Below are 26,985 nucleotides of genomic sequence, written 5' to 3' on the forward strand. Positions count from 1 at the left end.
GTCCTGGAGCGAGTGCAGAGAAGGGCAACCAGGCTGGGGAAGGGGCTGGAGGGAAAATCCTATGAGGAGCATCTGAGGGAGCTGGGGGTGTTCAGCCTGGAGAAAAGGAGGCTGAGGGGAGACCTTATCCCCACCTACAGCTACCTGAAGGGAGGTTGTAGAGAGGTGGGCGATGGTCTCTTCAGCCAGGTGACAGGAGATAGAACAAGGGGAAATGGCATGAAGCTGCCCCAGGGCAGGGTCAGGTTAGATGTTAGAAGAAAGTTCTTCCCTGAAAGAGTTGTCAGGGCCTGGAACAGGCTGCCCAGGGAGGGGCTGAGTCACCTTCCCTGGATGTGTTCAAAAAAAAGGGTAGATGAGGTACTTAGGGATATGGTTTAGCTTAGGATGGGGATGGTTGGACTTGATGTTAAAGGTCTTTTCAAACCTTTTGATTCTGTGATTCTGTTCTATGCTTTATTTTTTTTAAGGAATTTTGGAAACAGAAAGCTTGAGGGATTGCTGTCAGTAGGAACCAAAAAAAAATTAAAAAAAAAAAAATCACACTTTCTGGAGAATATTCTGGAGATACTATATGATGTTCTTTGTTAGACAGAGATGTGCTTATCAATACACCTTAAGTTAAAAGTCTCTGAAGAATCATTTTTGGACCACTGAGAATTAAGAGCCTGTGCTTAAGCCTTCCACATACTGTTTTCCTTCTTGATTTCTTCACAACAGATTGTGTTCTCTTTGCCATGTTGACTGTCTGAGCTGGAAAGCTTTTAACTGCTGTTCAAAGTATCATCTGCTGCAGATGTTGACAGGGAGGCCAAAATCTTTATCATCCTCACACTATTAAACAATCTTATACCCAAATGTCTTCTAGCAGAGCTGAGATCAGAAGTATATTGAACAGAACAAGCCATTCCAAGTTTTCTAATTCCTAAGAGTTCTCAATCTGTGGTAACAGCCATGGGAAGTGAAGTCACTAGATGGTAAGCAGCATGTTGTCTTTAATGAGTACTGGAAAACTCTCATTTGAAGTCCAGTATTATTGTTTATAAGTGATAGAAGCCATAAATCTTAAATACTTATTCATCAATGCCATAAAAGACAAACATAAGTGTCAAAGCTGAGTTTCTGACTAATATACAGAATATTGCACATGTTATTCCATGGCTGAAGTCTCAGAAAGGATTAATTGCTGCAAATGCTGTATTAGTTGTAAAAATAGATGTAGGTCATAGAATCATTAAGGTTGGAAAAGACCTCCTAGATCATTTAGTCCAACCATCCCCCTACTACCTACATTACTTACTAAACCATGTCCCTGAGTACCTCATCCAATCCTTCCTTGAACACCTCGAGAGATGGTGACCCCACCACCTCCCTGGGCAGCCCCTTCCAATGCCTGACCACTCTGAGAAGAAATTTCTCCTGATTTCTAACCTGAGCCTCCCCTGGTGCAACTTGCAGCCATTGGCTCTTGTCCTACAGCTCAGGTATCTGCAAGAAGAGGCTGACCCCCTGCTCACCACAACTTCAGTTTCTAGGAATGTCAAGCCTTCGGTTGTATGACTCTTACCTCACTGTGGATCTACACTCAGTCACCAGCAGCAAGACACACAATCCATAAGCTTCCTCAATTTCAAGTCTCAGCATCTGCAGCTTTTCAAAATGTCAAGTGAAGAGAAGCTGACAACTCCCTACTCATCAGCATCTTTATCTCAAGATCAAAAAAAGAAACAGATAGCTCAAACCTGAGATTTCCTCCTCCTCCTCTTCACATAGTCTACCAAACTGAGATGAATTTTGAAGAAAACTCCAATTTTCATCACTGAAGACATTCACAGCCCTGTTTGACTACATTACTCACAGTGAAGATTTTTTTTTTTAAAGTAACAAGGAAACAAAGAATTCTTTATGCAGACAAAAGGTTAAGACTACATAAGCCATGGCCCTTTTGCTCCAAAAAGTGACTCTTGCCCAGGGTAAGCATCCCTGACAGACAGTTGTCAAGTAGCATGTGCAGCACTGTTGGAGAACAAATCTCAGACTAATTATTCAGTAAAGTCCCACATGCAGATAGCAGAAAGATAGAAGGGGCACTGGAAGACATTAACTGAACCAGATGCACTCTGAAATTCAAGCAAAGAAACCAGGCAACATCATGGATACCAGCAGCTGGAACATAAACTGAGTCTTTGATAAGGCACTTGCACTTTGAAATTCTTTTTACACAAGGTTGTTGTCCCAGGGCCAGTTTTCAGCAGACCCAGATCAGCCAGGCTGCCCTGGCCTCTCCCCACCTGGTTTGCTGGGGACAATAATTGGATGAGAAACATTAATAAAAGTTCAGTGAGTACAATAGGAGAGCATCTGTACACTGTGGTAGCTTTAAGCACTGCCTATTTTTTTGCCTTTTTTTTTGTTTGAGTTTGGTGTTTTGTTTTAAGAGGATATTATCCATTTTTCAACTATTGTCACAGAATGAAGCTGCTTGCAATGAAGGACTCTGGGTACATTGGTATTTCCCTCCCAACACTGCAGAGCTTACCTTTAACAGTGCACTCATCTTTGTAATTCTGTTTTGGACAACCCAGTAGTCAGCTTTCTTGAACCACCAAAATGCTTTCTTGCTCATTAACAACCAAGTTGTCTTATCAAGAGCACTTTGGTGAAACAACTCACAGGCTGACAGCATACAGTACTGGGTAAGGACTAAGAAAGTAAGTACTACTAACCACAAAGGTTACTTACTCATTATTACAATTCACAATAATCAAAACCACAACAAAAAAACACCCAAAACCCCACCACACACCAAAGCTGGTGCTCCACATTGGATTTCTGGTTCCTTCATCTCCTTCAGATCACACAATACATGTACACTTCAAAAAATCTGTGAGCTAGTGAACATAATCAAAGCTGTCACCACATGCATAGGGAAGCTAAAACACTTCCTGACCTCTTTACACCTTTTTCCCCCTCCTTCTTTTCCAAAATAAAACTTTTGTTAAATCCTGAACCCTGCATGGCTCAAACAGCTGCTGCTTGATACCTGCAGCCCACAAAAACCCCAGAGAACAAGCTGTCACAAAGCCAACAGAACACAACTCACAAACTCACGTCAGCTGCAAAACTCCCCCAGTCTGAAAGGTGGGGAAAATTAGGTGACAGAGCAGGATCTTCATAGGAAAGGCTGACTAATGCTTTCAGGGATAGGAAAGGGGGTTTCTTTTTGCTTTTGGCAGGGAATTCCCATTCATATCCGTCATGGTTTAATCCAGCAGAGCACATTTGTTATATCTTGTCCTGCCTAGACTGGCCCAAGGGCTACAAGAATGTTTAATTTGTTGAAAGGCTTGTCACTGCTTAAGGCCCAATTGAAATAGTCTTTCTTTTGGGCAACCTGACAGACAGGCTGAGACAGTCCTAATTCAGTTTCTCTATTTTGTTGTCTCAGCTGTACAACCCCAATGTCTTCAAGACAACTGTTCAAGACCTTTGCTCTCACCAGTAACCAAACTTCCTTTCTAACAGTACCCTCTAGACACTCCCATAGTCTTGAAGTGGAAAGGTATCAAGCAGACCTTGAAATCTCCAAAACATTCATGAGTTCAACTTCAGGACAGCCCTGGAAAAGCATGAGGCAAAAGAAGGAGAAGTTGCTAACCTGTCTTGCCCTTCATAAGCCTGGCTTACAAAGGGGATTTCCATTTTCACAAAGCAGCATTCTGGTGTGTGCCTGGTAGGGAGGATACAGTACATGCAGCTCCAACTTTTCAAAGTGCCTCACTGTGACCCACAGGAATAGCACAGTTCAAAGATGGGCCCATACAATCCCTCTGTTCTTAGGCCAGATGGACCTGCCCTAAGATCAATGCCAGAAAGGACGCTCTTCTGGGAACCTTCCCAATGCCCTTCTTGGCTCCACAACTGTGAACTAATTCCAATAGCTATGGCATGGTAACACTGCTTTCATTTCTACCTCACTACCTGCAAGACCAATCAATGGATAAAACTTGAGGTCCTTGTGTGGGGAAGAGCCAGGGACGGATAAAAATATTGCTAAAAAAACTAGGAAAGGGGAGAAACCAGACATTCGTGGGATTCCCTGACAGCTCTATGCAGAAGGAAGGGCTGGGCTGGAAAAAACAGGGCCCCAGGTTCCTGCCAAGCTGTCTGAGGCCCATCCTTTCCAAACAGCTCAAAGAAACAGCCAAGGCTCCCTCGTAACCCTTTCAGAACTCCTCTAGAGACACATACTGCTGAGCCCAGAGCTGTTCCCACACAGCACCCAACTATGGGGGGGTCCCTTCATTCCTAAAGGGGCCATAAGCAGTAGAGTCTATCTCCCCCCATAAGAGATAATGAAGTGAGAGTTACAGCATCATTAACCCTCTGAATACCACTCTGGAAAGCAACTATGTTAACTGTGATAGGGAGGTTTAAATAAATGCAGAGGGAAGAGAGACCTGCTGGTCACTTTGCAACATGGAATACCCAGAACCTACACAGGGTATTTCAAAGACATCTAAGATCAGGCATGGCTGGGGGTGGTTGAGAACCACATAGTCTTGAAAGCATTTAAACTTGTTCTATATTGATTTAGATGCTTACTAGAACAGAGAACAGCCTGTGATTTCTGTCACAGCCAAAAAAATCCACTGATGGCAGCTGAAAGCAGAAGAGGAAAGATCAGTGGTATGGGGGGTGGGGGGAAAGGAAAAGAATAAAATTTCTATCAGCATGAACTGCCTGTACCTGCCTGATGCCCAGGTTTACATTTACTGCAACAATTAAAGAAAAACAACTGTGTTAATAAAAAAATTCAGAGTTTAGTATGGTCAGAAGCCAGCAAGGTATATTAATATAGGTAAGTTATAACTTAAAGATACGGTGGTGTTAGTTCCATAAGACCAATGTTTTACTCCTACTTGATATATTGTTTTCATTTCTTGTCATCTCTATAAAGACAGCCAGACAATTATTAGAGGGCCGGGAAGATTTCCATTTAGAACTTGAAAAGAATGGGACTGTTTAGTTTAGGAGAGACAAATAAGAAGGGAGATGATAGAAAGATAGAGAATAAATAGCGTGGAAAATAAATCAAGCATTTCTGTTTGCCTTCATGTAATAAGAGTGCAGAGACTTTTGGCAAATTTAGGACAAAAAAATTAAAAAGGAAACTTTTGCATAACATGGAATTCACCTGAGGAACTCACTGCTACAGCTCAGTGAGACTACAGTTTTTCCAGAAAGTAAACCTACAATTACTGACAACATCCATAGTAGACCATCTAGAGCAGAAAATATGGTGAGAGCTACAAGCCAGCTGTTAACTGTTGGAGGGTAAAAGCAAGCTTCGCCTCCAGGCAGGGAATTCCACTGCTGCTCATCAGAACATTCTCTGTGCTTCCACTGAAGATCATAGTGGTAGCTGCCCTGAAGCAGAGGGTGGGAGAGCTACAGAGATGAGCAGCCCAGCCTAAAATGGCAAATCCTCTGTTTACATTAGGGTAGGGGCAGTTTGTGGAGGCAGCTGAAGTGAGAACTCAAAACCAATGCAGCATCAGCTTGGAGGAAGGTACGATGTCCCTGTTGGTCCCCTCCACCTACCAACACAAGCTGCTTTTCTGGCAATAATGGGAGAGATCCTCACATCTTCTCTGAAAGAAACTCGTGCCGTCAAGGAGAAGTCTGCTCCCCTGAAACTTCAAGAGCTATAAGGCCAGCAGGCACAGGTAACACAGGCACTGTGCCCCCTGCGCTCAACTGCAGCCAGTCTAAGGGAAGCCCCAAGCTGCAGATCCAGCAGAGACTCCCAGAAGCAGCTGAGCAGAGAGAGCCCACATCCGCGCAAACCCACCGGTGCCCCATTCTGCCCTGTTGCAAGGCCCCCAGCTCTCTTCTCCTCCAGCTCATGGCTCCAGGACTGGCTCCTACACTCCCTGCAGGCGGCCCAAACCCCCTTCGCCTCTGGAAAGGGTCCTGCGATTAATCTCACTTATTACCTCGGAAAAGGAACAGCGCAGCGGCTGCCAGCCAAGTCCGACTCAACAGCGTCTGGGGAGCCGAGGCTGCAGGGCCAGGCCTCAGACTGTCTGGGCAAGTCACGAGCTTTCCGCCTTTCCTCTCCCGGAGGCTCTAGACAGACAGAGCCAAGGCCTTGCTGTGGGAAGCAGGGATCCTTCCAGCCCGTGCCAGCCCATGGTGCTGAGGGCTCAGGGCGATTTCCGAGCAGGATGGGAGAGCGATTGGACCTATATAAAAAATACAAGGCAAAAGCCACGTGCTGCTTAAGTTTCAGTTAGCCAATTCGCTTCCACAGTTAGCAGCTTGTCACTGGAGACCCTGGGAGATGCATAAAAAGAAGGTAAAGAGGTTGACAGGGCAGGAGAAGGCTGCTACAGGCACAAATATACACAGGTAGAGGAAGAACAGGCACAAAACAGACACTGATGAGTTGAAAGAACATACTACTCATACAGTACTTATGTTTTTTGCCTGCCCTCCTCAAACCTCCTCTGAGCAGAAGGCTCAAATTCAGGGCTTTCAAAAATGCTGCTCCTCAAGCACCCCAGGCAGAATCAGTGTGACAGGAGCTGCTGAGGAGACAGTGATGGGGGATCTGTCACAGAATATTACTGACCCCACCTTCAATTACTCCTCCACCTCAAATAGAAATTTCATTAGTTCAGGAATTAAGGTAAAGAGAAAAGAGGACAAGCAGTACAAGGAGCAGACACTGTGGCTATGCTTAGCACAGGGCTGGACACAGTGCTGTTGGGCTGTTGCTGCTCTGGCACTTCTGTGTTGCTCAGCTAGGGAGGTGTTAAGGTCAATGCAGTTTGTTCAGACTGAACTGAAGGCCTATTGTGTGCCCCTCAGTGCCTGCTGCTTTCTCCCTTCATTTCCTCCAGGGGCATCAGTGCAGCACATACTCCAAGTTTGCTTGCACCCTGATGCTGTGCAAACAAATGGGCTCTGACCACTTGGCAATTAGGACACAGGACAAGCCAGGCAGCCTCTGCCTTGCAAGAGACTGCAGGGAACTCGAAACGATTTGGAAGATAATAAAGACACTATCGACCCTTACCATGTTGCCTTGTAGTTGTGCCTCATGTAACAAAGAGAAATATTCTTATAACAACTTGGCATTAGCTGCCTAGATCCCTAGGAATTCTCTCCTCCTTACTCCTAGTTGCAAGCCTGTACATTGCTCTTCCCCACAGCCCCTCATGCAACACCCATGCTAAGAGCACCCTGGCCTAGCTCACGAGTCTTGCACAAAAGCCATACAGTCCCATCTCCCTTCTGTCATTGTGAGAATTACCTTGCACATTCATAGAATCATAGACTGGCATGGGTTGGAAGGGACCCCAAGGATCACAGAGCTCCAACCCCCCTGCCACAGGCAGGGACACCAACCTCCAGGCCTGGAGCTACACAAGGTTGCCCAGGGCCCCATCCAACCTGGCCTTGAACACCACCAGGGATGGGGCACCCACCACCTCTCTGGGCAGCCTGTTCTAGCACCTCACCACTCTCTCTGTAACAAACTTCCCCCTAATATCTAATCTAACCCTTCCTTCCTTTAGTTTTAGTCCATTCCCCCTTGTCCTGCCACTGTCTACCCTTTTTAAAAGCTGATTCCCCTCCTGTTTGTTCCTGTATGTTCCCTTCAGGGACTGGAAGGCTGCAATGGGGTCCCCTCGCAGCCTTCTCTTCTCCAGGCTGAACAAGCACATCTCTTGGCTATTCTAGTATCACTCTTCTGGTAGCTCTTCAGAGACTGTCTAATTCCACATTCCACACCTCCAAAATTTAAAATAAAAACTGGGGAAACAAAGCTACTTTCATCTTTCCTTTATGTCAAATGCATCAAGCTGCCCCTTTGACACACTTAGCCTGTGAGAGTTGTCTAGGGTCTTTCTGGCAAAACTCAAAGTTTCAGTGGAAATAGAGAAGCCACTTATGCTAGCACAGAACCAACTCTGAAAAGAGAGTGGAGGTTCCTCCACATCCTCACAAGCCCAAAGGATATATACTTACTATGATCACAGCAGAACATCTGAAATGCAGAACATGTAGTACGTGTACCCCTAGCAGTACATGAAAGCCCCATGAAGTAACAGTAAGTGATGGAAGAAGGTAAAAAGTATCCACTATGCCCCTGGAGCTAAGGAAGACCAGTGATTAAAAAGGAGGTCCTGGTTTGGGACAGTGCTCAAGGGTGTTAGCTTGTGACCCTGCGTATGCAATAGCATACAACCATGCATTACTTGCTATTAGAACAGGCATAGGAAGCTAATGTTTTAAGTGGTACTACTATGCTGTGAAAGCACATGAAGTCCCATTCCTTCAAAAAGCTGCAGGCTTACTGCACATCAGGTATTTCCAGACATGAGACACACTATTTAAGGCTCTTGAAAGCCTGAGATGCCAATTGCTTATCAGTAAGAACAGCCTGAGCCCTACAGACTGCAAGTATCAAAACAAAACTTTCCAACAAACCTCAGCAGCACTAAAATGGTCACATCTATTTTCCCCACTCTATTCAATACCTCCAGGCAAGGAAAAATAAAAAAGGCAAACTCACAAAGCAGACCCTGTTTGGGAACATGGACATATGGCAGGTATGTGCACACAGCCCGTGAAGCCCTGAGCAGCTGCTGCTGTTCCTGCCACCAAGAACAACACCAGGGTAAATTAAACTTAGAAACCCCTTGATCAGAAAATTGAAAAAGCCTGTTTTCATACAGTTTAATCCAGATTAGACAGCCTGACAACAAAACATCATTTCTTGATGAACCTGAGCACCTGAGTTGAAATTACACGCTGAGTATTTTGGGCATGTCTAACAATGAGAAGAGGAGAATCTCTTGGTTCTGACTGCAGCAGCTCTCCCAAGCTGTCTGGCATAATCTGGACTGCCATTCTACCCTTGATTGATGACAAGCTTGCTTGTGTGCCTCCCCTAACCAAGTTAGATAAATCTGTCACAAGATCCAAGGAAAAGATATACCGAGTACTGCAGAAGAGCTAGGTTGGTCTTTAGGTTTAAGAAAGATGATAAATTCTTGCCAGCACACTGCCCATATGAGTTTTAAAATATGAACCTGTGTCCAGTTGTGTCCAGTTCTGGGCTCCCTGGAATAAAAAAAAAAGACAGGGATCTCCTGGAGAGAGTCCAGCAGAGGACTACGAAGATGATTAAAGGCCTGGAGCATCTCCCCAGTGAGGAAAGGCTGAGTGAGCTGGGGCTGTTCAGTCTTGTGAAAAGATGACTAAGAGGGGATCTTATTAATGTTTATAAATATCTCAAGTGTGGGACACAGGGGGAAATGGCCAGCCTCTTTTCAATGGTCTGTGGAGAGAGGATAAGGGGCAATGGCTGCAAGTTGGAGCACAGGAAGTTCCACACCAACATGGGGAAGAACTTTTCCCCAGTGAGGGTGAGGGAGCCCTGGGACAGGCTGCCCAGGGGGTGTGGAGTCTCCATCTCTGGAGATATTCAAGACCTACCTGGATGCTGACCTGTGCAGTATGTCCTAAGGAACCTGTTTTGGCAGGGGGGTTGGACCCGATGATCTCTCAGGGTCCCTTCCAACCCCTGTGATTCTGTGAACCTGAGCAAGGGCAGCTGCTATTGAAACCAAGACACCCACTGAAAACACAGAAACCTGTACCAGTTAGAAAGAAATCTTTCAGTAGCTTTGGTCTAGGTCTTGAAGATGAAGTGACCTGCAGATATCAAGTTACTGTCTGAGAAGAAATCTACCATCTTTTCCCAAAACCCACAAGTGACAGCAGCTGCAGATTCCAGTGCCAGAAACTTCCAGGAATATCTACTCTCCCCACCACTAGGGATAACACAACTATTTGCCAACAGGTACTCAAAAGTTACTTTAGGTTCTGAATCAACAAGCTTCCTTCTCTTCAATACCTGATTTTTTTACATTTATTATGCAACTGAGAATGCCTTCAAGAGAATGCTTTTTCAAGTGCAGTTCTAGTAAGGCCTTGGCTTCAGTGACTGGAAGTTAGTTTCACTGGAGGAATCACTTTAATATCTGTTGTCCTTAGATTACACTACTAAAATTGTGATAAATATGTATATATACAAGAATTTCAAATACTTCTACTACAAAATATTAAGCATGTTTAATGTCTTTACAGACAAGTGTGAAAGGGTGAGAAACCCACCTGATGGACAGCATGAGGAACTGAGCTAGAGCTGAAATAGGGCACTGAGACAGGACTAAGCATAAAGGAGGGAGCAGATTTGGCACAGCCTCAATGAGCTACAGAGGGCAAAGGCAGGGCTGCAGCAAAGGGTAGTCAGCCCTTACACACCTCTGCAGGCTTCAGCATTGTCTAGTGAAAGCTGAAACCATCACTTGAGTGGATGCAGCACCAATGCTTTTAGAAAAAGTGACAAAAGCAAGATGAAGAGGCACAGCAGCATGTACTCATAACATTTTAATGTGTCCACAACTGTTGCCTGTCTCTATATTACAAACTCAAGATCTCCTTTCTTTTGGGTGAGCAGACTGCTGATGTGGCACCTCATCTCATACAGCCAAAAGAATTCACCAAACACAGGGAGAACTTCTTTTGAGAAGCATTTAAGGTTAATTTAGTACTGAGAGAATGGGAATTAAAGAGGAGGGAAATTTATCAGTTAGAATAGCCTGAATCCTATAGAAGGCAAGCATCAGAACAGATTTTTCAAACAAACCTCAGCAGCACTAGAACAGCCACACAGAGCCATACAAAAACTGTAAGGACTGAGTTTGAGGCAGATGTTTGAACTGGAGCCAAGCTGCAAGCCAGATAAGGGACCCATTTACAAAACATTTCCATCCTTACTGAATTCTACAACTGATAGAGCAGAACCTTAATGGAACAAAACAGGAAGCTTTTCTTCAGTCATCCAGCACTGAGCACAGGCTGACACCCATCAGATGACTCCATTAACTGCTCGCTCCAATATAACAGATCAAGCAGCAAACAAGGCATTTATAATACAAGATAGGCATCTCCAAATACCTTGGCCTTGATACTGCTTTTGGATTTCTCTCACTAAATAAAATCCACAGCCCAAGTAATCCAGCACTGCCTCAAGAATCCTTTTTTTCTTTTTACCTTATTTCCAGATTTATATGAAACTTTTAACTGCTGGTATTCTGGCTATTTGATATAAACAGCATAAAGATTAAGTAATTCAATAAAGGGTCTTAAGACATCTTTCTGTCTCTTGCTATGAGGATAAAAACAGAGAAACTACTGAAAGACCACATGGTTTGAAGATGGAATCTTATAGCAGCTGCAGCCAGGCAATTCTGAAGTACTTCTGGATTGCTGGACATAACAAAGCAGAATTTCTAAAGCCATTCCACTACACACACGATCCTACATGAGGCACAGCCCTGGAAGGCATTCAGAGCAGAGTTCTGGGCATTAAACAGTGGCTTCTCAGATCTACAGGCAACATATAATTGAAATGGTTTCAGAGCAATGTGGCAATTACAGTGACTTCTGCAGAGCTCTGCAACAGGAGATTCTGACCTGGAGCAGTCCTTTCCCAGCTACGTCTGTGAGTCCATGCAGAGGTGCAAGTGGAGCTGAAAAAGGAATGGCAGCTCTAGGACAGCCTGCACTCTGCTACTCTTTCAAGCTGAGTAGGAGAGGAAGGCAGTTTACACCTGTTGGATGGGTTCTTTATGTGGATTAGGTAAGAGCTTGCCTGGCTGGGATCCAAGAGCAGAATCATCACCACCTCTCTCAATAACTCTACACCCCAGAGGCAAATGTTGTAGGGGAACAGAAACAGGCCAGGAATTAATTGCTCACATTCCTCCTCTGCAGGCAGGATGAAAAGCAGCGACTGGTGAAATAAGAACAATTTTACTTCAGCTTTCCAAAACCCATTCTGATCCTCCTATTGAAGGACACATTTGGGAAAGGATGACCACTCAGATCACATACCATCTGCACTGTGTGTCTACATAGCTCCCTCCATTTTCCATTCAAGCACCAATGACAAGAATCACTATTTCCATATATACAGTGCTTTCCAGTCCTAAACTCATGTTGGAGCAGCTCTGCCCCATTATTATAATGCAAAAAAGGGTTCAGGCAAGGGAATAAATAGTATTTACTGAAGTGGCAAAGGAAGAACTCCAGTCTCCAGCAGTTCTGAGCCTGTATTCAGCTTAGTCTACTGTAGCAAGCTTGCTTTGTTCCTAGCTTCCAATATCCACAATCCTTAAGGTAAGTCTTGCTGTTCTTACAATCCCAGGAAGAATGGTTTCAATGCAGAATCACAGTCCTCTGCCCTGAGTTCCATCAATATATCAACCATAAATTCCAAAGCCCCAAATTAATAGAGAGCATAGACAGCCATCTGAAAAAGAAATTTTTATAAACACTACATTATGTCACACTGTCTCTGAAGAACCTCAATCTGATATTCAAGGAAAAAGCATGAAGATGAGGCTTTACTAGAGATTCCTGCATTCTACATATATGCCTCAACACCAGGAAACCTAGAGAAACAGGGATGAGAAGTGATCAAAGAGAAACAGGCATTTCCCTTTCATTCCCTATGCCCCTATTTCACCATGAACCTGCCAGGTCTGAGACCACAGAGCTATTTCCACAGGCCTCATTTCTAGGACAGTCTGGAGAAGAACCAGTACTAAGCCCTTAAGCTTTATCTTCTGAGCAAGAAGCTAAACACAAGTTTAGCTCCCAGGTGCAATTACATTCTTCAGAAAGCTGGAGGAGCAATTTTAACTTACCTGCCTGAAGAGACAGATCTTTTATCAGCTACATGAGTGTCTGACTGAACAGCCCACAGTGACCCTCTTCTGTTGAGTGGTGACCCGTAGCTCTGTGGAGCAGCTGCGTTCCCCTTGCTTACAGCTCCATTTGCCAAGCTCAGGTTTGTTAGCTAAAAGAGGAGGAAAAACAAACCCACATCAGAAACAATTCAAAGCCAACAGCAAAAGATGTTACAAGTAAACTGGACAGAGTATATGCCAGGAGAAATAAGACTGCTAGAGAAAAGAAATCTGGTTGAATAAAGCAGTGAGAGAGGTAATACTCACAATCACCATGCTTAAGATGAATTCAAATACCAGAATTAAAACTACAGCCTTCCACTTATAGAAAAACAAAGAAGGAAAAGGACATATATAGGAAAAATATCCCAAAGTAAGATAGCAGCATCATGTTCCTGCCATGTGAAAAATTAACCCCACGTGCACTAATCAAAAGCTGGAAACTTACATTATGCTGAGCAGAGTCTAAAGCACCTGCCCAGTCACCATGGGCTGTGTCACTAAGCTGGCCACATGCCTCTGTCCTCCCTCTACACGTACATACAGGCACAACCCAACACCATATGTACACCTTGGATACAAGATTCAAAGCCAAACTCTACCACAAATGACAAACTTCTCTACTTAACCCCTTCCAAATTGCTCACACAGGTTAATACACTGTTTATAGCCTAAAATCACACAAGGTGTATGTTTGTTTTAACAAGCTCTAAAGAAATTACATGTTAACCATACAAAATGTATTCCATGGTTTCCTTCTCTGAGCATTCTTCTTGTGTCACCTTCCTTGAAAGATCAAGCTGCAAGCATCTGTTTTATTTAAGAGAGCCTAAATACAGAAAAGTACCCACTACAGCAATGTATTGGTTTACATTTTATGTGAAGTTTTACAAAGGTTACAAAATGCTACAAAAAAGGTTGCAAGGCTCAGTTTCCCAGTCAGGCATTGTCAGAACTAAGTTTGTGACTGCCTTTAATTACATGATCACATGCTGCTTTTTAAAAGAATAGGACAGACCTGGTTCTGGATGAGGATTAATGTCATATGGCCAGCAGGACATACCTGTGTTAGCCCTGCTCACTTCTGTGGCAACTAGAAGGCATATAGCCAATGAGACAGAAAGAAGAGTAACAACCAGCCCTACATCTGCTCCAGATCTCAAAGGTGATGCCTGTAACCTGAGTGTGACTTCACCCAATCATAGCTTGTTAATTCCCAGTTTTGAGATCCTAACAATGCTCTTTTACCAACACTGGTGTGCAATTACTCAAACAACTCCATAGCAGCTTCATTGCAATACACTCCACTTGTCCCTACAACAGGCTTGTGCAGGATTGCAGGTGTCACATCCTCTGCCTGAATTCTGGGACATGAACTAACATTGCAACTGGCAACACAGCAGGTTGCCACTCCTGTGCTTTAGTAGCACCAGGCTTCTAAGCATTTTCCAAGTTCAGAAATCTAACCCCCTTTTGTCATCTGCTTTGTTCACCCGGTCCCAGAACCTGGGCTTACCAGACCTCATCTACCAGACTGTGATTCTGCCATGTGCTGTCCTTTCAGCCCAGTGGTTCCCAGTGTCCTCTCCCAAGTTACATCCACAAGCACCTTTCCCCATCTGTTCTGCACGCCTTGTCAGAATTCCCACTCATCCTGCAGATGGGGTCTCAACCCAACACAGACCAAGTCACTGATGACACAAGAGAAGGGGGTCTCAAGTCTCAGTACTCTAAAGGTGCAAAGAGAGACATTTAGTTCAGCATCCTCAGTGCAGAGGGAACCTCCAGCAAGTTCTGCTAGGTATGTTTCACCTGAAGCTTTTCAGATTGCTACTATGCAATCAAACTTGTAAATTCCAAGTGGCTACTCCAAAGCATGGAAAATCTTAAATTTCTGCAGATATTAAAATGCACATATGTTCATTTTTATTTTCTGCCCCCAGTCTCAGTTTTGGCTGGAACAATTCACCTGGCCTGAAGTGTTCTGAAAACTGAACCTTAAGCACAGAAAACATGAGTCCAAATGGATAAAGTTTCAAGAACATTATGAGCAAATATAAGGGAAATGAGATATATCAGGCAAGCTTAGTAATGGGCAGTACTATCCATCTTGTATGGAAAACAGCATTAGGTGTCATTTTGGTGCCCCTGCCTCACCCTTAAAATGTTGTTGTCTTCTGTAGCATTTAATTAAAAGCATTTTCAAATTAGGTTTAGTTCTGACTGTGCCAGGCACTATACAAATACCTAACAATGAGAGTTTCCAGCCACAAAGAGTTTATTGTCTGTAAAGAAACAAGAATAGTGAAATGAGGCAAACACAGAGGCCAATATGGCCAACGAGAGAGGGTGCAAACAGTTCCTGTCAGCAGCATGGATCTCGATTTCACTAACACATTTAACCTCTGAAATTAAGGTGACTTTATCCAATTCTGTCTTCTCATCATCTTGATACCAAGAACCACGTAGCCTGATGAATTGCCACCTGACCCTTGGTTTATTAGTGCACCATGCTTTCCTTTCTAATACTGCATCACTATTTATTTGAAAGCTGTTTTTCTAAGCAAGCCAGGTGAGCAAATAGCTTAGCATGAGGAACAGGGACATTTCACACATTCCAGATAGACAGGTGTTTAAACTACAGCAGGATTAAATACAGGGAAGGGATTCAAAATGAGGGAGAGAACACCACCAAGGGTGTAAGATTTCGCTGCAGCCAGCCCACCCAGATGGGTGTTCTGTCTTATTACTGTGCCATGCACTGAGACATGTCAGCTGCTCTGAGGAGCTTGCCAGGATGCTGCCTCAGTGGACTGCTGGGGCTCCTCCTGCACATCTGTGCTCAGAGTGGCTTCTTTTCCTAGTCACTCATCCTCCTTTGCACCTGATGGAACTGGTTTCTGCCCTTGCTAGAGGCAAATACTCAGCAGCAAAGCAATTATTACTTTGGCTTAAAAGAAAACAATGTATAGCACCTGGACCAAAACAGGTACCAAAACCTTCCTAAAGAAGAGCTTGGAGCTTCAGAATTTGTGGTACTGGAACACAACAATAAAAAACCAACCCAAAACTAGCAGAATAGTGGGGTGGTTATTGGTGTGGATCTACAAGAATGATGCTTGTTTTCACACTTAGTTGTATCAAGTTGGGTTCAAACTCTCCTGCTTGGTAAGATTCTTGTTTTCACTCATAGCAGGGGACTTCAGAATACTTTTCCTGTCACTGACAGCATGACAGACCTGTGTGCTGTACTGTATGCTTCAAGCATCTCTCCTCACATCAATACATCCTCTCTGCAGTCTGTAAAAGACAAGCTTATAGACAGTTAATCTCACAACAGAATGATTAATAAAGTTTCCTCACAATTTTAGTTGTTTGGGACAGCAAAAAGGTCACAGGCTGAAAGGAACGTTCTAAGTGAAGATCACAATGGTGTAACCAATCACAAATAGTTCTCATGAAAGGAGAGCTCACTTGAGGTACTTTCATTTATTATGTAACATGAAGAAATAAATGAAGGAAGATCAAGTATGGAGTTGTCATAGCCATACTTGATCAAGAGAGCTTTGTGTTAGAAAACCTGACAGCACCTATCTGTACTGTTATACTTAGCTCGACACAGTGCTAATAAGCCAGAAGACAAATTATTACATTATGCCAAATTACTGCTTTCTTATTTTAATTTTTAAGCATTAAAAGGTAAGTTTATGACTGCAGTACTCTTGCCAAGCTTAAAGTAATTGGTCTCTATGGTCTTGCTTTATTCAGAGAAATTTATTTCTGAATAAATTCAAGATTGAGACCAAGATCACAACCCAGAACGATACCCAAAAGTGCTGGATATAAAAGAGTTGAGGGGTTTGGTTTTGTTCCTCTGCTTTACAATTTAAATAGGAAACAAGAAATCTCCAAATACAGGAAGAAAGAAAACTCCAGGATAGAATTTGCTTCTAATGAATAGCATCCTACAGACAAAGACTCATTGTATAGTACCTTTAAGAAGTCACAAGCAAGAATCAGAAGGAGCTGAGATCAATACATCTTTCACATTTCTGATCTACATTATACTATTATCACAGAATGGTCTGGGTTGGAAGGGACATTAAAGATCACCCAGTTCCCCACCCCCAATTCTTTCAATACTTTTCCATTATTATATTCAAGAACCTTTTTTCGATAATAAGGTATTTTAATTTTGATCTTGTCTAATATTTCAAGTAAGTTAATGCAGCAAATGTTAACAATGGCCAAAGGTTAAAATAAATCAGTGCTGCAAATCAGCCTCCATAGATTCAGGAAAAGCCTCCTAAAAGTCAGTGTGTTTGCAGGAGTCAAACAACATGAGCCGGGACACATCACTACTAGAAGTTCTTACTGCTCCTCTTGCCAGAGAGTGGGAAAGTGATTTAAATGTTCACTAAGAATATCCTGAACAGCAGATCCTGAGTGTCACTGGTCAATGTGTTACAGCACTGAGCAATCAATGCACTACAAACCCCACCTAATTCACACTCCCCAGTTTGCAGTTTCAGTATTTTCCTGCTAGAGCCCAGTCATACCCTATTGCCCATGAAGTGCTGGGAATTAGAGATCTACAAAGTCTGAAAGACCACTTTGCTTATCTGGAGCCACACTTGCATCCTCTCCAGTTCACCCATCTCCCATTTCTGTTTGCATGTTTCTGACAGGTGAGAAGGGATCCGGAGTTGAGACATATTTCAAAGTCTGAGAGTAAGAGATACACCAGAAGAACATGATCATAGGCACAGTTTGTCTCTTCCAAAAAAACCCCAAAGCAACAAACCCTAACAGAAACACCCCAACAACAAATCTTCAATATGATAAAGTGTTCACAGCCTGGAACTGGAAAAGAACTAATGCCACAGAGGTTTCAGCACAACGTACCCCATCAACAAGTCCCACAGGTGTATATGAACATCAACAGCTCACTGAGAAACCTTTTCCTTCAAGGAAAGATAGGACAGGGATCATGGCAGCACAACGTAAAGCAGCAGGGGGCTTACATGTATGGCCAGGATCTTAGGTTTTGATAGATCAGTCAGGAGAAGATGACACTCTACCATAAGCTCAAAGAAGGAAGCATTCCACTGGAAAACTGAAAATGTGCAAAGTGCCTTATCATTTGTAATATCTTCTCCTTGGCTGTTTGATCTATTTTTCCCCTGTGTGCTCAATTTGTCTCCTTCAAAACCCTTCTGTGAATCCCTTATTTCCCATTTCATTACTTACTGTTTATACAGCAGTGCTACCTAGCTTCCATAGTCACTATTTCCACCTACCAAGACCTACCTCCTCAGACACATATGCCCCTGAAGCTTTCAAGATGAGTGAAATACTACTTATATTCCCAGGAACAGGGGGAAAGAGCTAACAACTTACTGAAAAAAATGCAAATAAAAACCATTGCTGTGTTATTTTTTATCCTGAAAGGTGCCTATAAGAAACCTGGAAAAGAACTGTTCACAAGGGCATGAAGCAGTAGGGCAAGGGGTTAACAGTTTTAAGCCAGAGAAGGGGAGATTTAGGTTGGATATTTGGGGAAAAAAATCTTCAACATGAGGGTGGTGGATCACTGGAACAGGTTGCCCAGAAACAGAGTGGAGGCCCCATCCCTGGAGATATTTAAGGGCAGGCTTGAAGCCATCTGATCTAGTGAAGATGCCCCTACTTATGGCAGGAGGGTTGGACTGGATGATCTCTAAAGGTCTCTTCCAACCTTACACATTATATGATTTGATGATCTTAATCTGCCTATTTCCTTAAGAGGCAAAAGGAAACCCCAAACCACAAATCTCTTCACACACAGTGCACACACACAGTGTGAACAATGGCACAAAATAGACTTACTAAAATTCCTTGAAAAAACATGTAATATCAACAGTTTTTTCTAGAGCCACTTTTTTGTTACCCAGGCCTGCTTGCTGACCACACCCCATACTAAACCACCTCCATTTTATGTACAGATTTGAATTTGCAGGAGCAACCAGCCAGCAGGAGGGAAGAACTGGGGCTAACAGGCTGAGAAGTGTGAAATCTGTGTGTGTACCAAGGCTGATCTGGCCAAAGGCAGACATTCCTTCTCTGCTTGCAGAGCTTACCAGCTTACAGGATATACATATGCATACAGAGCACAAGTGTTCAAGCCTCCAGAAAATGTTCCAGACAAAGACCTGCCAGAGACATTCCTGGGAAACCTGACAAACTTGCAAATTCCTGTGTAGTGTCTCCAGCGTATGCATCCACTTAACAATGAAAAAAACCACCCCAAAATCCCAAGTTAGTGCTGCTGTTGTGGATGGCTGAACTCCCTCCCCTCTTCCTCCTCCTGAAAAAGTCAGGCTTTCATTTAGACAGTCTCTGCCTCAAAACTTCCCAGTGGGAGTGATTTTGATAAGGCACAGTCCTGCCAAGCATTTGATGATTGGGGTGTATTCTTTCCCATAACAACATGAGCTCTAGCTGATCAGCCTGGCCCATTTGGTGACCCCTTTGCAGATCTGCAGATGTTGCTGCATCATAACAAAAACGTGTGCTCCTATCCCCTCTGGAGCCTCAGAGCAGAAGTGGTTCAATTCAAATGCTGCAGATACTGCATTGACATTTTTGCTTCCTACAATCTCTGCTGAGACCAGTTATATTACTGCTGAGGCTGCAAATCAGTAGTATTAAAAGTAATTCCAGCTCCTGTGCTAACAGCCTGGGGACAAGGAGGAGATGGGGTCCTGCAGTAGTGCAGGGCTGTGTGAAAAAATGGAAGAAAAAAACCCCTTGAACTTCATCTCTTGACCTTTTGCTCAGCTTCCTAGTTTTTCCTTTACACTTCTCTTCCTCCACATCAGTGGAAGGGTAAAAGCCACCAAAGAGTTACATAAGGAAAATAAATCTGATTAAGACTCAGATACAGTGGGATGAGTCAGAGCAAGGGACTAACACTGAAAAAAACCCTTTGTTGGGGAAAATATTCCCACCAAATTTCTGCTAGCATTTGCAGCACTCTGAGTTTCATGGTGTTCTTGCTGCTACTGCTCAGGTTCAGAACCCAAAGAGCTGATGCCTGCTTTGGCACACTGACACCTTGCTTTGCAGGACTTCTCTGCTGAGGACAAGGCAGGCCAGGGTAGCATGCTATGTAACTGAGGCAGGTAACCAACATGATGTATCTGATGTTAAGCTGAAGATTTGGGATTCCTGTGGCATTATTATTCCCACAAGGTCACTCCAGGGCACTGTAAAGTGCCCATTCCGATTCTCCCTCACTTCCTCTCCCCTGTCCTAAGGCTTAGTAACCTCCTCTAGCTGCTTGCTTTTATCCACCTTCTGTCCAAATGAAAAATGTAGAATGAGAACAGTGTCCCATCCTCCTGCAGACCTGTCAGAATGTTTGCAGGAATCTTGGCTGTTGGATCTTGGGCACGGACTGGCTGCATAGCTGAGATGGAGGCAGCTCGGTAGAACCCTTGCCTGGGTGGTCTGATGCTATCCCTGTGATTAAACTCCCTGGCTAGAAGAACTGGAGCTATTCCTAATGATACCTCGGTCCTGAAATCTCACACTCTCCCTCACAGAGAGGGGTAGAGCTCCCACCAAGCTTCCCCTCCTCCTGGTGAAGCTGAAGAACACATTCTTCAGTTCACTAGCATTAATAACTACAAAACACTACAGCCTGGTAGATATCAACTGCAGCTCCCCACACCAGCCAGTGATAAGGACCTCACACAGATCCAGCAATGCAGAAAACCTCATTTTTACCTTTACAGCACATTTCAAAAAGTAGCAGCCTGCTGTTCACAGAGAAAATAACCTCACATACGTACCCCAGGTCCAGCCAACTGGCTCTGGATCTACACACATGCTACACATTTTCATGTGCTCCCCGTACCAAGTCCCACAGTACAAGCACACAAATATTTTACACAAATCACACGTGAAATAAAGGCTTTAGGATTAACACCTGGTAAAGAACACAGAGGGAAAAGCAGTCTGGATTATTCCAGTCACAGTCTTCATCCATCAGAAAAGGCCAACAGCAAAAATACGCTTAGTTGAGCCTTCCAGAACTAAGAGCAGTCAGTAAGTTCCTTAAATCCCAATACAAAGGAGCTTACTGAACACTATCTTCAGGCATCATTCCCAGCTCACCACCAATGTATCTGCCTGATTCTTCTATAGTCCATTTACTGTCTTAGTCTCATGCTAGGTGATGGGCAAAGTCAACAAGACAATCTCAGGACAACTGAAAAATTGAGTGTTGTTTGACAACACTGTTGGTGACCCACTACACTACACATACTGAGAAAGAAATCATCACCCTAAAAATAATTAGCAATCATTTGCATGCCATAACTAGGAAAACTGCTAAGTTTAGATACTGATTTCCTGAGAAGTGTCTCAGCAAGCCAGTTATCATAAAGAAAATATTTAGCTTGACTACAGTAAAGCAAAGTGGCAAAGAAAAGTCATAAGTATGGAAGCAGCAGCATAGCACAAGTTCCTCAGCACTGAAGGCAAAAGGTCAGTTCAGAGCAATGGCCCAGCAAACTTGCTATCCTGCCTGACATATTTCAGAAAATGGAAATTTTAGTTTCCACACATTTAACTGAAACATCTTATAGATAAGGAAAAATTGTTATTTCTGTATGTTAAAGCCTAGGGCTCTATCATTTGCAAAATGCTCATTATTCTGCCTGAGGTACCTACAGCATGTTAAGCTTTCTGCCATCATGGTGTATTGATGCAGGAAGTTTCAGAAGGTGAAGTATTCTGTGACAATAACCACTTTCATTCCATTTTTTACTCTGATGCCTTCCTATTAAACTGAATAACCCCTTTTTATTATGAAAAACGTTCATGAAATTAACTTTATTAACCCTGTTACCCACCACCCCATGCAATTCCTTCATACCTACCTCCTCCCTCAAACTTAGTATTTTCCCTTCCTCGTTAAAAATGCATTTTACAGTTAATTGCTGTAGTCACTCATCTGTGAGTCACAGGGTTTTTTCCTAAATTCACTTTAGGAATGGCAGCCAGTTTTTCAAGGCAGGGCATTTAACTGATGTTTAAATAATGACATACTATTTCTTACCCTGTTTCTTAAATGCATTAGTCATTTTCCTTCGTTACCTGCTTGGCTTCAAATAGGTTTATCTCCACTGAGCTTTGCAGACCCAAACTTTTATGCATCCCTAAAAGATTTAAAGCTTATTACTTTAAGTGGTTAAAAATCATGGCTTGTCTTATAATCAGTTATTTATAAACACTGATTTGTTACTTTTTTGCCTGATGGCAGGTGAGCAAGCAACTCTTCATAGCTATTCTCATAATAATCAACAAAAGAATATAGACATACAGACAAACTACCAGGAGGTAGGCTCAAGTTTAAGCTTTCAGCATATTCACATTAATGGAACATCTGGACACTCATAGCTCATGTTGTAATGAAGGTAACAAGTCACCTCATGTAGTAAACATGAGCTGCATAAGCCTATGTTCACATGGGTGAACACTACAGAGGAGTTAATCTACTGTAAATTCACACCCCATATTACTTGCAATAACTTGCTTTTATATTCACTATTTTGGTCATATGATGTTATGATGATCCTCCTCCTTTCAAATCTTTTACACCCCACCACGTGCATTCTGTGTTCTGTCTTCAGAATCACAAGGTTGTAAGAGACCTTTGAAGGTCATCAAGTCCAACCATTCCCATCCTAAGCTAAACCATATCCCTAAGTACCTCATCTACCCTTTTTTTCAACACATCCAGGGAAGGTGACTCAGCCCCTCCCTGGGCAGCCTGTTCCAGGCCCTGACAGCTCTTTCAGTAAAATATTTTTTTCTAATATCCAATCTGACCCTGCCCTGGGGCAGCTTCTTGCCATTTCCCCTTGTCCTATCTCCTGTCACCTGGCTGAAGAGTAAGCTGGGTAGTTATTCTTGCTGTCTGTTTGCAGTCCATGACAAAACTTAACCTCTCACGCTAGAGACACCTGGCTTGCTTAACAGCCCTTCCTGTGTAACTGAGGGCTTTTTGAACATTTTGACAGGAACTAGTTCCACCAGATTCTAATTTTCCCAGTTCAAAGAAACCTAATAGTTGAAGACTATTAGGGTTGGCTTTGGAGGTTTTGTCATCTGAATTATGTTTATCTGGGTGAATTAAAACGACATTTTCATTTCAATTTAACATACCTCTGCTAGTGGGACAAGACTCACTGGTTTAATTTACAGGAAACTTTAGTGTCCTTATGGTAAGATAAGCACATTTGTTGATTTTCTGTCCTCTGTACCAGCTTTACCACTGGCCAATAACCACACCATTCACAAGTCTGCTACCTTTGACATCCTCAGGATCTTTCCTGTCTGTGTCTCAAATTACAAGCAAAAAGCAGCACAGGGTGCAGCTGGTTCCAAATGAGAAGCCTGTTCACTGCTGATCAATAGATACACTCTGACCAGCTAGGCAGCAGCCCAAGCAGAAGAGACGTGTTGAGCACCTGATTCTCGGCCTAGACAAACAGGCTCTCGTGGGGCCTGCACTCCTACACACCTCACCTGTTTCATGACACAGGTAAGGACACACAGTACCTTCGCCACTAATTTAGTTGAAACTTGGGGAATTTGGACAGGGTTTTCTTTATATTCCTTGCTTTCTTAGGAGTTTTTTTAACTGAGATACCTCCTTATTACCCTGCTCAGACACAAGTTCATCGGCTTAAAGCTGGTGCCTCAAAGCACACGTTTTCCATAGAGATCTCTGTTGCTTGCTCCCAAATGGAAGTTAGCCAGGGGAACACCTTGTTATATCAGGATGATGTGGAGTACTGTAGTGATGATATGGTGAGTACTGCAGACATCAGGCAGTATTTGAAAGATCTCTTATAGATAGCAGTACATGACTCTCACTGTTTGTCATAACCTCAAAATCAGTCTTAATATTAGATTTTAGTAATCACAGAAACATTGTAAATCTGTGTTTTAAAGTAAATAAAATGGAATGCAATTCTTCAGAAGTGAAAACATTCATAGTTAACAGCTATATTTAACAATGAAGATTCTCCCTAGAAGCTTCATTGTGTTTATTAATTTGTAATGCTAAATATTATTATTAAAGACAGTTACAGAAGCTACCCAAACAGCTCCTCCTTTTCCAGTTTGAGATAGAATACTGCTGCTCCTCTTTTCTCTCCCCACAACTGGGCAGTAAGGCACCATACAGTGATGCAGGGGATTAAGTAACAATTCCTATGGGTTTTAGATCAGTATTTCTATTGCATACCCCTGTGAAGGCACCCTTGTTTCCTGTGCTTTGCGAACATCCAGATGCACTGCTCAACTTTTACACAATATAATAAAAAATATTTTTTAAAAATACAAATTAATGAAAGGCAAAATGGTCTCACTTTGTGAGACAGTCTGTGACTAACTGCACAAGGCAGTGAACCCACACATTAATAAGGCTTTATCTTCCTACCAGCTCCACCTCCAGTGTCAAAAGAACTGTTTACTTTGAGGATCACCATGAAGTTCCCTTCTGGTGTTTCAGAAGTGAGCAGGGAGGTCTGAGAAGACAGAAAGCTGATGCAAATCAAAAAAATCTTGTTTTCTTAAGACAACAGATTTTAAATATCCTGTTCAAAGCTCAGATACTTACATCTGAAATTTTCTCTTTGAACATCATCATTCCAGCAGCAATTGGCTTAATAAATTTAACTGATTTAATGCAGAGGGTAGAATGCAAGAGTGTAAGAGAGAAAACGTGAAACAGGTGCTTTGGGCATGGGTAGGAAACAGTGAAGAACAGCAGGGACTGAAGAGGGCCAGAGGAGGAATCCCAACTAGAATGGCAACATCATTCCAAGCACAGCTGCTGAGGCTACATTCCTGGGAACCCCGGAGACCCGCACTAGTACACAGATACCAGAAGCGCTTCTCACAAGAATGGGAAAAGGAAAACAAGCTTCCCAGCTGCTCTTGGAAGGAGGGAACATATTCAGAGTACTCCATACCTCACAACACAGCTGGGCACAACACAGGAAACCAAGGCACAAAGGCATCCTACTCTGGCATAGAGTAGGCATTTCTTGCCCTTGGAAAAGAAACAGTTCACAGTGAAGAGCAGTATTTTCAGAAGTCTTTCTTTCATACCCTCTCCCCAGATCAGTAGTCCTAATCTTGCCATTAAACATAATTAAATCCAAATATCAAGTCCCTTTCATACCAGCCAGCTACTTTCCAACAAGGTAGACTCATTCCAAGTTTCTGGAGTGGCTTTAAACAGCTGTAGTATTTTTACTATTTTCATACATGCTGTTCACTTTCAGGGGTCATCTTCATGCCAATTTGTTTTAGAATGTTTTTACTTTGAGAGGGTATTTCAAGGGGCTTAAACAGAGGAGTAAAAAGATGACAATAACAATTCACAGACTCCTGTCTAGAAATGGGAAAATAGGAAAATAGTGCCCTATGCAACTAAATCACCCTCATACAAGCCATATTTCCAGCCTTCACTGGGCTTTCAATCCCTTATATCTCCTGTCCTAAAGTCACTGGGGTTTCAGAATTCAGTCTCCAAACACTCCCCATCCCCTTTCAACCCAAACCACTGGTCTTTGATTTGTCACTCTCTCCAGCCTTTTACTAAATCCTCCCCACATTTCCCTATCTCTCCTGCCCCTATCTTCCCCCTTCCTTGCCAAACCAAATCCTTGTCTGTCCATATCTGTAACCATGGCAGCGTTTCCAAATAACTTCACTCAATGCCTTTAGTCAATCCCTCTGCTCCAAATCCACATGCATATCTAGTGGCTCAACAACACCTGTCCTGGTTCCTGGTTCCTCAACAACCACCCCAACCCTTGCTTGGCTCCTCCAGCACTTGCTCTCATACTACTATGGTTTTATTGTATACAGGTACCTCTTGTCACCTTTCATTGTCAGAGCAGCCTGTCTTCCCACAGAACAAAACCCCTTGGTCCTTGCTGCAAGACAGGCTTCAAAAGTCAGGCTGGACAAAAACAATAATCAGAATGACTCTTAGACAATAGAAGAGTCCAATGTGTCAGGGGGAGAGGGGGGAATAGGAGTAGTAGTAGTAGTCATATTCTTTAGCTGTGTTCCTTTTGGGCCTTGCAGTTACATCTGAACCTTCCCAAACATCACAGGGTATCATCAGCTTTGAAATTACTGTGTGTCAAATTCAGTGCTAAAGAATCAGATTGCCTTAAAAGAAAAAGCTATCCTCAGCTAACCTATCCAAGTTTTCATACCAAGCAAGCTTTGGATTTCATCTCTCCGAAGGGATTATTGCAGAAACATGGCCTGGAGAATCGCAGAGGAGAGCAGATGTCTAGAACTCAGTGGACACAGGCACAGGAAGGAAATTCATTGTCAGAGAGCACCCCAGAAGAGAATTAGCACCTTCATTCCCCTTCTGTGTATTTCCCCCCTCTTCTATGGGAATGTATCTTGGGAGGACCCAGAAGCAGCGAGTAATGCCAACACACGACCAACGTGCTTCCAGAGCTACCACTGCACTTCACAGTCTCTTTCAGACTTCAGCACACCTCCACTGACTGACTGACAGCTGAACAGGTTTCAGCCTCCACCATCTACAACTGTCAGGGTATGCTCCTTTGTCACCCAACATTGCTATACTCAAGAAGCTACACAGCCCTTCACAAAGATCTTTGTGAATTCCTCTCTGGATTCCCTCTCCTATACCTCCTAATTTAACTAGCAGTGTTAGTACAGAAGTTTAAACATAATTTAATAGCTATAGAGATTGCAGCAGGGGGACAACTTGGGTTCTCTCTACAGACCTAAGAAATTACAGCAGTTGGAGCCAAGTGGGAAATGAGTTGTTTTACAGAGAAAGACTGTGAAATTATTTTTTCAAGTTCTTTGCTGAAAAGGCTGAAAATGAATAGATGCCTTGCAATTTTTTCCCAAATATTTGTTTAGATACTAATTTTTCTCCAAGGAGGCCTTTTCCATCATACATCTAGCTTTCAACAAATAACATTTCCTGAATTAAAATGTTTTGCTACCAATTTTTTTGGTAATGATTTTACTGACAGTTTAGCTTTAAAAAGCAGAATTCTGATTTCATTACAAGAACCAAACT

At 43.0% G+C, this 26,985-nt stretch overlaps 1 protein-coding gene across 1 annotated transcript in view; it reads right to left on the reverse strand.

Annotated features, from left to right (window-relative positions):
• Positions 1 to 26,985, reverse strand: part of TTLL5 (tubulin tyrosine ligase like 5) — a gene marked incomplete at its 5' end in the record, with an annotated part of 136,194 nt that overhangs the window by 49,684 nt on the left and 59,525 nt on the right. The window contains one exon of the mRNA XM_084263320.1: positions 12,795 to 12,946. Coding sequence (XP_084119446.1) covers positions 12,795 to 12,946 — 152 coding nt within the window. The remainder of the gene's footprint in view (positions 1 to 12,794; positions 12,947 to 26,985) is intronic.

Source organism: Gallinula chloropus (genome assembly GCF_964237585.1).
Source record: "Gallinula chloropus genome assembly, chromosome: 4".
NCBI lineage: Eukaryota > Metazoa > Chordata > Aves > Gruiformes > Rallidae > Gallinula > Gallinula chloropus.